Source organism: Podarcis melisellensis, assembly GCF_964234715.1.
Source record: "Podarcis melisellensis genome assembly, chromosome: 4".
NCBI classification, from domain to species: Eukaryota; Metazoa; Chordata; class Lepidosauria; order Squamata; family Lacertidae; genus Podarcis; species Podarcis melisellensis.
In genome coordinates this window covers 30,956,158-30,970,819 of record NC_138531.1, presented here as the reverse complement: position 1 = coordinate 30,970,819, position 14,662 = coordinate 30,956,158, and the positions used below count along the sequence as shown (strand labels likewise).

The 14,662-nt window shown below is 43.5% G+C and overlaps 1 protein-coding gene across 4 annotated transcripts in view; it reads left to right on the top strand.

The window, feature by feature from the left end:
* The window catches only part of NPAS2 (neuronal PAS domain protein 2), a 98,223-nt gene that overhangs the window by 44,497 nt on the left and 39,064 nt on the right, over nucleotides 1-14,662 (top strand). For 2 of the 4 annotated variants that reach the window (XM_081908874.1, XM_081908875.1), the window contains exon 1: nucleotides 2,827-3,451. The exons of the other annotated variants lie outside the window; for them this stretch is intronic. In XM_081908874.1, the coding sequence (XP_081765000.1) occupies nucleotides 3,123-3,451 (329 nt within the window). In that variant the 5' untranslated portion in view covers nucleotides 2,827-3,122. Of the gene's footprint in view, nucleotides 1-2,826; nucleotides 3,452-14,662 lie in introns of those variants that run through there. 4 annotated transcript variants of the gene reach the window in all.

Genomic DNA, 14,662 nt, shown 5'->3' with positions numbered 1-14,662 from the left:
GCTCCTACTGGAATAAACAGCAACACCCCATCCATTAACTTCAGTTGAGGCATGTTTCGAAAAGGAGGCTCCATTTCTGAACAAATGGCTTCTTGAATTGTGTCAGTAATCCTATACACACTTACTTGGGAGAAAGTCCCATTGGAATAAGTCCCTGCTGGAAATGGACCTGGTCTAGTTTGCCACTATGCCCTTCCCCGTGGAGCCATGTATATGGTGGCAATGGTATTATAGCTGCAGATATGTTAACAACAGCCTGCTGTTCAGAGTAATTGCAAAATGAACATCACATCATTAGTGCCACCTGTTTGCATGTCCAGATTTCCTTTCATGTCAGGAGTACATGCAGGAGCCAGGCCCTGTGACCAGTAAGGCTTTGCAGGACTGGGGCCTTCCTAAGTTTGTTCTGGAGAGGCAAGGTGCGGCTGCACAGGTGAGGCCGCTTGGTAACTCACTGCACCTGGTGGCAAGAGCCGGGAAGGGATATAAGGTCAGCATTTCCCTTCAGCTCTTTGCCACAGAAATACGTTTCCTGCCTTGCTGCGTTTGGCTTCTTGCTTCCTGATCCTGGGACCTTGGCTTCTGGACTCTCGTTCCTGCTCCCACCCCGCCATCCTGCCCCTGGTCCTGACACCCTCAGCTGGGTGTAGACCAGACCATGACATTTCATTGACTGCCTGTATGTTTGTCAAGCATCTAATAAAAATAAGAACAATCAGAACTGAACTGGGTTTGTGGCTACAGGTGATATGTGTAAACATCAGTCTGCCTACTAATTATAGTTCACACTAATCCATGGGCTTGGGCTTGCAGATAGCACCTCCAGCTGGATAGATGCTACACCTGGTGGAACTCTTATCTCATATACTAGGACTTGTCCTATTATAGTTCTATTGTGGTGAAATATAGGGCAGAATTATATTCATTTTTATTTAGGCTTCAGATTTTCATCTCTTAACTTAATTTGAAGACACAGGGTGGAATTGTGTTGAGCTATGTTGATTGTTCCGTCAAGGCAAGCTTCTCAGATGGAACTTTCCTCGCCTCCGTCTATGCGCTGTTCTGGGGCTTCTCCCAACCGCTGCTCTGAACCAATTTGTGGGGTGCAAGCGGAGAGAAAGGGGAAAGCCCCATTGCACAAATGGAACTCCCTGTGCAGGGTTTCCACTGACAAGACTTGTGAGTTGAATCTCAACTAACTTTTACTCAGTCTACCCCTATAGAAACTAATAGCTCTATGGCTAGCTTAGGTCCATTGAAGACAACCCATATACGTACTGTAACTATCTATGTGAGGGAGGTTACATCATGTCTCATTCAAGCTCCCTTAATAGCTAAATATCTTACTGTTCAATATTGGAAGGCCTGACGCCAGCACTTATCAAAACTTGGTCAACGGACCTTCAGGACCTGGAAGTCAAAGATCAAATCCTGCAATACTGAATGGGTGTGATGCCAGCACTGAATCCAATGGGTCATGCTGAGAATAGACTCATTGGACTTAAGTCCATTGATGGTTTGAGCATGACTAAGACTTGATGCAATCTACAACGAACAAATCTTTTCCCATAAGGAAAAAGAAGCACACATATTGCTTGTGTGCTTAGGGGGGATATTTGCCATCTAAAATTAGATAAATATAGTGCAGCTTGAGGTTTTGGTCACTTATGTTAGAGAATTGATGCACAGCGACTTATTAAAATATAAGTCAATCAAAACTTAGACACCACAAATTTGAAATAGGAGTTTGGGAAAGCTTTGATTTTTTTTTTAATGCATGAACATTCAAAATCTAAAACAGAAGCATCCTCACAGGCATACTTGACATCCAAGTATGTTTCATTTAACCTGCATTAGTCGGTTCAGGTGTCCAGGGTTGTACTAGGCATTCATAGGCTTTCCTGAAAAAAAAGCTTATACAGTCTTTCAGCAAGTGTTCACTTCAGATATCTAAACACATTTAAGCAATCTCCTGAAACAGATGTTATGGCATCAGGTGGCAATGGCTGGTTGCCGAACACCCAAACAGCAGAAGTGAGAAAGCACCGTACTGTGCAGCACACGGCCAGGATTAAGAATGCCTTATGCAATGGCCAGTATACTTATCTGATCCTCAATATTCGCGTCGTGCAGTCAGTCTATTTAACTATATAGAGAGACGGAGATATATGCTACACACACGCGCAAGTTCTAGTTTGTTATAGAAACGACAACCTACCTTCCCTCCGATCTCACACTAAGGGTCAAATTCTTTTTTCCTTTTAGGTCCTCCCATGTCTCCTCCTCTTCCTCCCAGACTCGGGTGGGGGTGGGGGCAGGTCACGTATAATGTTTGCTAAAATATGTAGGTCAGTGGAACATTTCCTGCACTTGTGCAAAAACAAGAGGAGGGACCGCTTTCTCTCTCTCCCCCCCCCAGCTTTCTCTCTCTCTCTCTTTCCCTACCCCCCCTCCAAAAATCTAAGCCCACCCACTTTTCCCGAAAGTGGGGGAGGAAGGCTGGGTGCGAGGACGGGAGGCGGCGATCCGAGAGTCCCATTCCACCTCCCTGACCCATTTCACAGCTTGGCTCGGAGCTGCTGCTGCTCACCGGCGACTCCCGCTCTCCTTTTGCTAAAGAGCCTGGTTTATTTCTCTCTCTCCAACAGCAGCAGCAGCAGCAGCAGCAGCAGGGACCTCCCCTGCTCCCCGCCCTACTAAATCGGGAAGCGCACGCTTCCTACTCTCACTGGAGACGCCGGCGAGGGAGCGCGAGCAGGGCTCCCCCGATGGTGTGAGGGGCGCCGGAAGCCGCCGAGCGGCGCCCCAGCGACTCGCCCCCCTCTCGGCTGAGAGCGGGCGCGGATGAGGCGCTGCTGGGGAGGATGCCCCGCTCTTGGCCCCGGGGCACCAACTTCCCGCCCAGGGAGCCCTTGCTGGAGCCGGCGCGCACGCAACTTCATGCCCCGAGAGAAGCCCGCGCTAGCAGCAGCTACCCAGGCGCCCTCAGTCTGCGTCTCCCTCCTCTGGAGGCTCCCGGCCGCTTTCGCGCCTTTGCCGAGCCGCTTTTCCCGCCAGTCTCCAGGCTGGGCCGGTGCTGAGGGGGAAGCGGGAGCCCGGCATGCGGAGTCTCCCCTCACACCATGAGATACAGCCGGCGGAGGTGCCACAACAGCAGAGACACCGCCGCTAGCAGCAGCAGCAGCAGCCCCGGTCGAGAAGCGGAGCCGCAGCCGCCTTCTCCCGCCGCTTTGGCGTGCGCCACGGAGACTTGGTCCGGAGACCTCTGGCACGAGTGGAAGAGCAGCAGCGGCGACGGCCACGGGGAAAGTGGCCGCCGTAGCAAGCTCTGCAGCGGCGCACAGGTCGCCACCGCGGACAGCAGCAGCTGCAACAGCAGCAGCAGCAACAGCAACAGCATCTGGCGCGTGCTGGCGGCGCGCGACCACCTCTCCCAGTACAGGCACTTCAGGTAAGCCCAAGCAGGTGGCGCCTGACACAGTGACACAGATAAACAGCAAGAGCAGCGGGTCACTCCGGCCGCCTCTTCGCGCGGCGAGCGTTGGGGGGCGCCCTCGCTTTCTTTCCAGGGGGGCGCGCGCGCGCACAGGTGGCGGCAGCTCAAGTCAGGTGCAAGGGCATGGGAGGAGATGGCCTGGCAACTTGGCCCCCCTCCGCCGCGCGCCGAAATCGAGGGTCGTGCATGAGACAGACAGACACATACACAGAGAACAGCACCTTAAAGCTGATAAAGATGCTTCGCCAAGGCAAATTGATGATGATAATTCTTGAGGGGTGCTGAGTCAGGGTAATTTTCACCAGAGGCTGTGAATTCGGTTGTGGTTTTTTCCTGGCAGCTGCAGTTCAGATGTAATTCCCACATTGGCCAGAACACACTTTGAATTAAATACAACTCTTAAAAAAATAAAATAAAAAGAAATCATATGAATAGTATTCAAATGGGTACACTGCATTAGATGATCCTCATGGTCCCTCCCAACTCTACAGATCTATGTTCCACAAACAACGCAGTGAGGCTGAGAGGTGATTTTAAAATGCAGTTGTGAAAATGGCCTGAGGCTGTGAGGGTTAATTTTGTGCGTCATGGTCTTTTAAAAATAACACCTCAGTGTAAGTTTTTAAGAAAGATAATCATAATACATACATACAGTGGTACCTCGGGTTACATACACTTCAGGTTACATACGCTTCAGGTTACAGACTCCGCTTACCCAAAAATAGTACCTTGGGTTAAGAACTTTGCTTCAGGGTGAGAACAGAAATCGTGCTGGCAGTGCAGCGGCAGCGAGAGGCCCCATTAGCGAAAGCACGCCTCTAGTTAAGAACAGTTTCAGGTTAAGAACGGACCTCCAGAACGAATTAAGTACGTAACCAGAGGTACCACTGTATGTATATATCTTTTTGTGTTTCCCATATATTATCTCGGCAGTCCTAACAACAGTACTGGAAGGTAGGCCAATATTGGTGTATCATGTTGTCAGTGGAAGCCTGAGACATGACCACTCAGTGAGTCTGTGGCAGAGATTACAGTTGAGGGAAAGACTTCTTGGTTCCTAATTCTTAGCTCTCATTGTACACTGACTCCTTGGAAGCTAAATAGTGTTTGGATTGCAGGTGGCGCTGTGGTCTAAACCACTGAACCTCTTGGGCTTGCTGATCAGAAGGTTGGCGGTTCAAATCGGGGTGAGCTCCCATTTCTCTGTCCCAGCTCCTGCCAACCTAGCAGTTTGAAAGCACACCAGTGCGAGTAGATAAATAGATACTGCTGCGTTGGGAAGGTAAACGGCATTTCTGTGCACTCTGGTTTCTGTCATGGTGTCCTGTTGCACCAGCAGCGGTTTAGTCATGCTGGCCACATGACCCGGAAAGCTGTCTGCGGACAAATGCCGGCTCCCTTGGCCTGAAAGCGACATGAGCGCCCAAACCTATAGTCACCTTTGACTGGACTTAACTGTCCAGGGGTCCTTTACCTTTGCCTTAGTGCTTGGATCTATGACTGGCTCTGGAAATGGTGTGTTCTAAATAAAGGCTGTCAGTTTCATTTTGGCCTAGGCCTGTGTAATTGTTCTGAAAGAATATATGTTAACATTGTTTCAGGGGGTTAATATTAAGGAGTAAGGATTAATCCTTTCCAAAAGCAAATGGATCTCTGTTACTAAGAGACAATCCTGCATCGCAGCAGTGGATTTGGCCAAATTATGTTATTGTCCCATGGTGTTTCTTTGTATGATGACCAGCTCAGGCATTTTCAGATATGTGTGGTAAAACCATCTCCAACCATACCTTATAGAGCACACCCAAAACATTCAGCTGTTGGGGGTGGGGCTTGAAATGTGAGTAGTATTGACTTTGCATTACATTTACCAATGACAGTTTATTTGATATTCTAGAAATGCATTCTTTATTTCCAAAACAACATTTCTGAAAGGACAGTGCACATGCAATCTCTTGTTACTTGCCTATACTATGACAGTATGCAACTTTGCATTTTGTTGCATTTGCCTCTAACAGGGAAGGCTTTTTTTTTTAAGTACACCTGTCAATAAAATGATTCAGTTAAAAAAACAAAAAAACAAAACCATCTTAATGTATTTTCAGCTTATGGTTGCTATAGCTTCTGGGCTACTTTGGGTATGCTTGAATAGCCAACAGGTGAAGCACTTATGTTCTCCTCACTTCAGAAGCTTTTATATAAATTGCTGTCATCAAGCAGAAACTGAGGGTTAGAGACAGAGGCTGTAGTCACAGAGAGGTTAAATACTGAGCCAGGGCAAGGATTGTAAAAATGTCTTACAATATACTTTACAGTACTGTAAAGTATGTTATAAGATATTTGTATAAGATAATGCTTAATAAGTTTTCCTTTAAAATTCATGATTTCATGTTGATATTTATTATATTGTTACATTGTAGGTAAGTCCTACATTGTACTAGTTTTACATTGTACTAGTTTTTATTACAGGGTTAGATTGTCTTGTCTATACGTATCTACATCCTTAGCGACCCAAGAAAAACAAACAAATGTTTCTAAAAGTTCCCATATGGAGGTGGGAAATAGCTGCAGACCATGAATAATTGAAAATAAATCCTTCCAGTAGCACCTTAAAGACCAACTAAGTTAGTTCTTGGTATGAGCTTTCGTGTGCATGCACACTTCTGGTAACTTCTGTTTCAGTGTATCTGAAGAAGTGTGCATGCACACGAAAGCTCATACCAAGAACTAACTTAGTTGGTCTTTAAGGTGCTACTGGAAGGAAATTTTTTTTGTTTTGACTATGGCAGACCAACACGGCTACCTATCTGTAACTGAAAATAAATCCTGTCTATGTTTGGGATCACTGTGCCAAAGTTAAAGAAGCATTATAGTATTTCAGTGGTCTGGAGTTTTCTGTATGTTTTGTTGAAAAGGGGGAAAATATAACAGTTTTTTGCAGTTCTCATATGTGTAATGTGCCTTTGAAAGGTGCACATATTTGGGTTTTAAAATCAGTTTGACAGAGCAATTGCAAAAGTCCTCTGTAACTGCTAGGTCTGAAAATATGCAGGATGCTTATTATTTACACTGTGAACAGCCTTCAAATCCTTTTTTTGTGAGCTTTAAAGAAAACCATCTCCTCCTTCATATAATGTGTGTGGAAGACAAAACGTAGCATGAACAGTTCTGTCTGCAATGCTTAAATCAATTCAGGCTCTGAAATTATTATTTTTAAACATTTTGTAACAAGAGGAGTTAGACTCTAGATGTGTATTTTGCTGCATGAAGAGGGAAATAATTTAAATGACTTTTAAAAAGATAGAAATGTCTTCTATGCTCTAGCTCATTGTAAATAGAACAGGTAGGAAAAAATTCTGCCTTTAGCACATATTCTGTGTAATATAATAGTTGTTTGTACTCTCACATTTATTAAGGGCAGAGTTTACAGAGAGATCTTTGGTTCTTTGAAGTTCTGTGCCACGCTAGATAGAATAATTATGCTTTAAAATGTATTTTATACACTCTTAGGCTCTATACACATGTAGGCTTCAAAATGTTCAGGGGTCATTTTTACATAGTGTGCTTTTGTAAATAGCAGTTTGCAGTTGTCTATACCTTCACGCAGTAAAAGGCAACTACTAGCTATACAAAGGGTATTCTCTATTCCTCTCTTGACAATTAGTGTTCCCACAGGTGTTCCCCACAAAAAAAACAACAACATTTTTCACCGTCTTTAGAAAAAGAGAGTATGGAAACCTATGTGCTGAGCGATATACTGATGTACTTATGTATTGGTATATAGAAGTGACAAAGTTACTACTGTACTGCTTCCCATTTTTAGCTATTTCATTCATAAACAAGTTAAGTATGGTGAAGGAGATTGCCATAGTGCTGCAACATCCGTTGTTGTTTAGTCATTTAGTCATGTCCGACTCTTCGTGACCCCATGGACCAGAGCCCGCCAGGCACTCCTGTCTTTCACTGCCTCCCACAGTTTGGTCAAACTCATGCTGGTAGCTTCGAGAACACTGTCCAACCATCTCGTCCTCTGTTGTTCCCTTCTCCTTGTGCCCTCCATCTTTCCCAACATCAGGGTCTTTTCCAGGGAGTCTTCTCTTCTCATGAGGTGGCCAAAGTATTGGAGCCTCAGCTTCAGGATCTGTCCTTCCAGTGAGCACTAAGGGCTGATTTCCTTCAGAATGGATAGGTTTGATGTTCTTGCAGTCCATGGGACTCTCGAGAGTCTCCTCCAGCACCATAATTCAAACAACATCCATAGGCCTGCCCCAATAGGAGGTGATTGGAGAAAGCGCGCTCTGTGTACGCACAGATTGGGCTTGGGGTCACCTGGCTCAGCTGAAACCAGTTCACCCAAGACCAGGGTGTTCTGGTGGGATGGGACAGTGAGACATTTGCCACTACTCTAGATTGTGTTCAGCTCAGTCACATCATCACTATTTTAAAGGATTGTCTCCCCCCTGGCCAGCTCAGTTGGCAGTAGCCCTGTTGCTGAACAGAGTTTAGGGATAGGGCTAGATTATACTGGCATAATTTAACCCCAGTGTAACTTGTGCTGGCTTCCTGTAGTTTGGAATGCTCTACCAATCTGTTCCTTTTCTTACATCTAGTAGCACCTTGGTCAGGGTTGGGAAACCTGCGGTCCTGCAGAAGGTGTTGGACTATAGATCCCATCCAGTGATCAAGGATGATGGGATATGTAGTACAACATTCCTGGTCTTGGTGCAGTTTTATTTTGATACATAGTTTTGCATTGTTTGCTATCTCATTTTCCTCCCATAGTTTTTATTTATTTAAAGGAAATCGATCTGAATAGCGTTGTTGTATTTTTTATTGCTTTTCTGTATAAGCTACCTAGAGATTTTTTTAATTATTATATAAATAAGTATAATCTTTTATTAAAATAAATAATAAATATTGTTTGCTTTTGCTCTTTGCTTGCAGTACACAATTTGACCATTAGGGTCTAAATTCAGCAGAAGTTATGGGCAGAAACAAACTGGTGAGAGTGCCTTAGAAGAACACGATTGCTTGTCTAATGTTACGATTTTGGAAGAGCTAAGAGTTTCAAGTTGAGAATAACGAGCTAACCTTGAGATTCCTTGCTGCATCACAGAATGACCTGGTTTGCACGCCTGTGTTTGGATTACATGACACGCCAGATTCCAGCTTAATTCCTGGAATGAGTGGGGCAGGAATGGAATAAGAGCTTTCCAAGTAGCATGCACCAGTATGATGCATGTTCACTTTAAACCACAGATTGCTTTTTAAGTATGGCTTAATGTGGCATGCGAACAAAGCCGGTGAGATTTCCTGGCGTTTCCCTATTTGCTACAAACATTATTTTACTTAAAACTACATTGAAGTTAGTTGAAATTTCCTGCTAAAGAGCTGGGAATATTTGGAATTATTTAATTACTCAGCCAAGAGAGTTTTGTTTAGTGAGCAGAAACCTGAACAAAAAGGCTAGTTAACATTTTGTGAAGTAAGTGCAGCAGCTGCATCATATGTCGGTTCATTGTTGTCATGGTAATACATTCAGTGGCATAGGAAGGAGGGTGCGATGGTTGTGGACCACCCCTGGTGTCATTACTGGGGTGGTGGTGGTGGTGATAAAATGGCAAAAATATGTGTTGGGGTTTTTTAATAAAACATTGGGCTCGCAACACTTTTTTTTTTTTTAAAAAAAACTCCTTCCCCCCCCTTCCTACACCACTGGTAGCTAGGTGAGGCAGGGGGCACTATGCACCACACCGCAGGGCCTGCAGCGTGCCTGAGCCACACGTCTCTCCTGAGGGGGAGGCGGTGGGCCTGCAAGCTCTGTGATGCTTCTTCGAGCAGCACAGGCTTGCGTCGGCCCACTGCCTCAGCTGCTCTACAGTTGAAGGGGGGCTGCAGAGAGGCTCCACACAGCGCGCCCTGCCTTGGCTCACCCAGCCCCCGTGGGCAGCTTGCCCCGCCCCTGGCGGCAGGATGCGTGCACCTCCCAGGCACCCGAGCGACTAGCTACGCCGCTGAATACAGTGGTACCTCGGGTTACATACGCTTCAGGTTACAGACTCCGCTAACCCAGAAATAGTACCTCGGGTTAAGAACTTTGCTTCAGGATGAGAACAGAAATCGTGCTCTGGCAGCGCGGCAGCAGCAGGAGGCCCCATTAGCTAAAGTGGTGCTTCAGGTTAAGAACAGTTTCAGGTTAAGAACAGATCTGCAGAACGAATTAAGTACTTAACCCGAGGTACCACTGTGCATCGGTCAAAAATCTGAAGGGGGCAAGAATCTCCCTGTATCCTTGTTCTTTGTAAAAGGAAAAGTTTTACCTTGGATCTAAAACGGAAGAACAGATATGTCCTTAGTTGGTTTTGTGTCTGCATAGAAACACACTTGAGCTGTTCATTTTTAAGCTGCTTTAAGTATTATATAAATAAATATGCAAATGAAGGGCCAGTCTCTGTGTAATGCTGAGTCATGTTTCTTTCATAATGTATTACAAAAAGCATCTGCACAGGCTGCTTGGAAGGATCTGCATTTCGTTGTGAGTAGGTGGGGATTTTTTAATAGGGCTGAGCTAAAAAGTGAACTTTTTTTGGCTCAGAAGAAGGGGGGGGTGGGCTTTTTTGGGAGACTGCAAGATTTTACAAAAGGCCATCCCTCTGCTCACCTTTTTGTTTATGATCTTAGCAATGGAATTGACCTTGCTGCACTCTGCTGCTTGACTAGTCTTCCATATCCATTTCCATTTAGAAATAAATATATTATAGATCACATTCCCATTTATGTATATACAATTATATTTTCATAATTGGACCTTTTATATCCTTAGAGGTTAATAGTAGTTGCTCCTCGAATAGGAGTGCGTTTCTATAGACGAGCGTTAACAATATTCCTTCCTTGAAAGTGTTGAAGTTACAGGGGTCTAATGCTTTCCGTTTTCATAATTACTTCTTTAACGAATTCACGTCGGTCTTGTGAAAATTCATAGTGTAGACTTCATGGATAAGCTGCAATGATCTATCTCAGTAATGTTCATCTGAAAACTATTAAGATAATAATTCCCACTTGCAGAATAAAGAGCTCATAACCCAGCTCCTCTCAGCAGCCAGAAGCATCATTGCCAGACACGGGAGAGACCTGTCAGGAGTAAACATGGACCACTGGTATCAAATTGTGTGTGAAACAACCTTACTGGAAAAGCTAACCAATAGACTGAAGCTGGCATGGGAACAAATAGAAGAGGACACCTTCAATCCGATATGGCTCCCCTTTTATCACATACACAGCCCAACAAAATACAGTAACAAGAATCCACCCACAGCATACAAATCAGTATGGCTAACTTGACACCCCCCCAATCTCACTGCAGCCAACTAAAGACAACCAACCACGCCCTAGACCCCCAACCTCTCTCACTACCAAGGAACTATAACAAGCAAATAGAAAGAGACCTACCCTGCTGACACAAAACCCCAGACATACACTAAAAGAACATAAGTTTTACCACTCTACCCCCTACCGCCCTCTTTTCTTCCCCAACCTTATAGATAGTATGTCTCACAACAAATGTAATTGCTCTGTAGAAAACACAATCTGAAAAAAGAGGCAATGCACGTACTTTGGAAACTAATAAAAACTTTATTTTTTAAAAACAAAACAAAACCATGTGCTAGTTTAAAACTAAAAGACATCCCAGTTACAATCTTTTACCTACTTACTTGGGAATATGCCCCATTGAGCTCAGTGGGACTTAGTTATGAGTAGACATGTACTGTAAAAGTTAAAATACAATGACAAATGTGTGTCCCTATACAGGATATTATTTAGCTTGTTCTTATAATATTTATTAGAGTGCAAACTGTGAAAAGAAACACCCTATTCTTACTGTTCACCCTAGAAAGCATTTATTTGAACCGCTTGGTGATAGCTGTGGATTTTGCTGCATTATAATAAATAAATCGGTAGAAAACCTGGGCAATTTTTCTTTTTCTTTTTTTATATAAATTTTATTAGTTTCCATTCAGTTATACATTTTATCCCGAATACAACAAATCATGACTGTTTTGGACTTCCTTCAGCGTCTCTGACAACCATCCATATTTATACCTTTAATACACATTCCCTTCTTTCGTATTGCCATTGTTCCTCCTTAGTCCCATTATTTCTAATTAACAATACTTACCGTATTTGTTTTTTACAGTGCCTCTTGAAATCCCACTAGCCTTGTATTTACACCGCATATGTTTTTCAGATAATTCACCAATTTTCCCCAGTCCTCGATGAACTTTTGGTCCTGGGCAATTTTTCTTTGCTGGATAAATTTTATTACTTTTTCAAGGCAATCGTAACCTGAGGTGGTGGTTCCATGGTCGATCTGTTAGCAAATCTTAATCCCTGTTTTCTGCTGGAGCGTTTCCCCCTTCCATGGTTTCCCTTGGCTGGAAATCAACGACACCATCTGTAGGGCTGGTATAATTCAGGGTCATTGGAGGATCATGTCCAGGCAACGAGGTGACTTAGAATCCTGCAGATCCACAGCCTTCCTCTGACACGCCTCCAACATGCTGAATCCCAGTGGGTGGGTGACCAGTCTGCACATGCTTTTAACACAAGATACGATTGTTCAGAATCCCCCGTCATGTGTTTTGCAAGACATTTTAAAAATTCGTTTGCAGCTGTCTTTCTGTCAAGAAAAATGCTGTCAACAAAAGTTTACTCTCTGATGGTTTGAGATTTGAGCTGCAATCTGAAAAACCCCAGTTGGGTAGCAGTGGGACTACCATGGCCTCATCCAGAGTCCTGCTGCTCCTGCTGGCTAGAGCAGAAGGCAGGAAGCAGGGAAATTGCTGTGCCAACCTGGAGTTAGTGTGCTAATTGGGCCCAATCTTGTCGCATGAGAGCAGTGGGGCTGGCCTGGCATCCAGTGGATTCTGGGCTGGCTCAGCCCCTCCTGACCCCAGAATGCCCTGTTTCAAAGCTTACTGTGGGCTGCCACCAACAGGGACCCTCGCCAGCAGCATTTATATGTAGGTAGTATGGGGGGTGGGAATATTAGGTCAGAATACATAGTTTTTCTGAAGGCTGCCAGATATGGATACCATATCCATTCTCGCCACCTGTTGTGAGACACATGGTTCTTTTCTGTAAACTCAATTCCTCAAGTAGATTAAGTATTTGGATATAAACATTTCCCATGTATTTTTCTCTACCTGGGATAATAACTTCAGAGCAAACCAGTCTGTAATTCTGAGAGTAATTCTGAGGATAATAGGGAAGCATCCCAAAGGAGAAGAACACACCACAGGAATTCCCGATGTGATTTTTAAGGAACCTTAATTACTGTCTGTTGTTATCTTGACAGATGATCTCTTCTTAGTAATAAAAAATACTTCTGAGTTGTAGGGAAAACCACTTCTTCCATTGAACCTGACGTTTTTCTACAGAAATAGTAGTTTTGGCAATGCCTCTGCAGTATTTCATACTTTATTCGGGGCCCTCTGCTTTGGGACATAGACCTGAGATATTTCAAACTAAAAAAAGGGTGGTTAAAAGGGTGGTTTATAATAATAAAAGAACCACAATCTTATTAATCTACAAAACAATATTTGGGCCTCAATTTTTGTTCATCGGGAGTTTGGCCCAATTATGAAGTTGAAAATTAATTAGATACTGCACAAGTGAACACAGAGCAAAACCTAGAGATTTGTATAGCTATATAAAGCCAATTTTGTGGTAGACACAATAACCTTTTCCTGCACAGTGATGACACCAACCCATCTCTGAGAAAACAAATGCTTCCTTATGCTGCTGTATGCAACCCAGTCGGATGGGTATGGTACAAATAAATAATAATAATAATTAGTAGTAAGTGAGATAAGTTTGAGAGAATACGGTAGGGAAACACTGCAGGTCTGATAGAACGGTTCTTACAAATTCATTTTCTGCTGCTGTTTACAGACGAATAAGGAATAAATATACTATACTTAAGAGTCTCATCATCCCATTTGATCCTGGCAGATAATGTGCTTCCACTAAAGCAGGTCACTGCACATTCTCACTCGCAGTTACTTTGGGACAATGCAAACTTACTGTTGCATGAAAAAGTGCATTGCTGAATATGGCATCTAGAAGATGATATATGTCATTGTGGCAACTTTTATTATGCCTACTTTAGTACACAGCTTTATTTGTTTATTTTAAAGGCACTTACGTGGAACAGTAAGGCGTTGCCTTGATGGCCTTAGTTCACACATTTCAGCAGTTTGTGAGAGAATATCTAGGGCAGGACTTTAGTGTTATTTTTCTAGGTGTAGAAACCTACCACCTAGGTTGAACCTATCACCCTGAATGAGCCAGTACTGCTGTTATTCATGTGCCCCCCTCTTCTTATCTGCCTTTTGCAGAAGAGTTTTGCGAAGAATTAGGGTGATATCCAGTTCAGTCGCACTCAGAGCAGCCCAACTGAAATTAATGGACTTCAGCCAGTTATGCCCGTTGCTTTCAATGGGTCTACTCCTGAGTATGCTTTTTGTCTTGTGTCTTTAAGCCTGTGGACATGAACTGTCTTGCTTTTAATCTGTGTACAGCATTTAGTGAATGTTAGTGCTGGATAAAATCCTAATGTCTAATCATTTAGATTAGAATTAGGGATAGAGGAATCTGCGAATTTCGGTTTCTCTCTCAAACTTCTCATTTGTCTAATCTTGAGTTCGGTTCCTACATCAGTTTGCACTTGAAAAAAGTCCTCATGAAAATTAGTCAGCAGTTTCATATTCTTCTTCCCGTAATGTACAGGTTTTTGTTTGAAATTCTGCTTAAGATACACATTTTGGCATGCATTTCCCCCCAACCTGAACTTTTGTATATTATTTTCATTAATACATGCATTGGTTTTCTTGTTCTATATGCATTCTGGTTGGAAAACCAAATCGCAACATTTGTAGAAGTGTGACTTTTAAAACAGCTACATTTTGGTTTTTGTATTCTTACAAGCATTGAAACAATTTTCTTCCCATTCCTACTTGAAATCAGTACAGTGATTAAAAATATTTATAAGTTTAAGAAGGGTGTGATGTGAGACATAGTTGCCAAATATTTGTTTCAGCATAAACTGAGTGTGTGTGTGTGTGTGTTTAAATGTGCAACCTCAGGATTACTCTTTTTGTCTTCAACCTT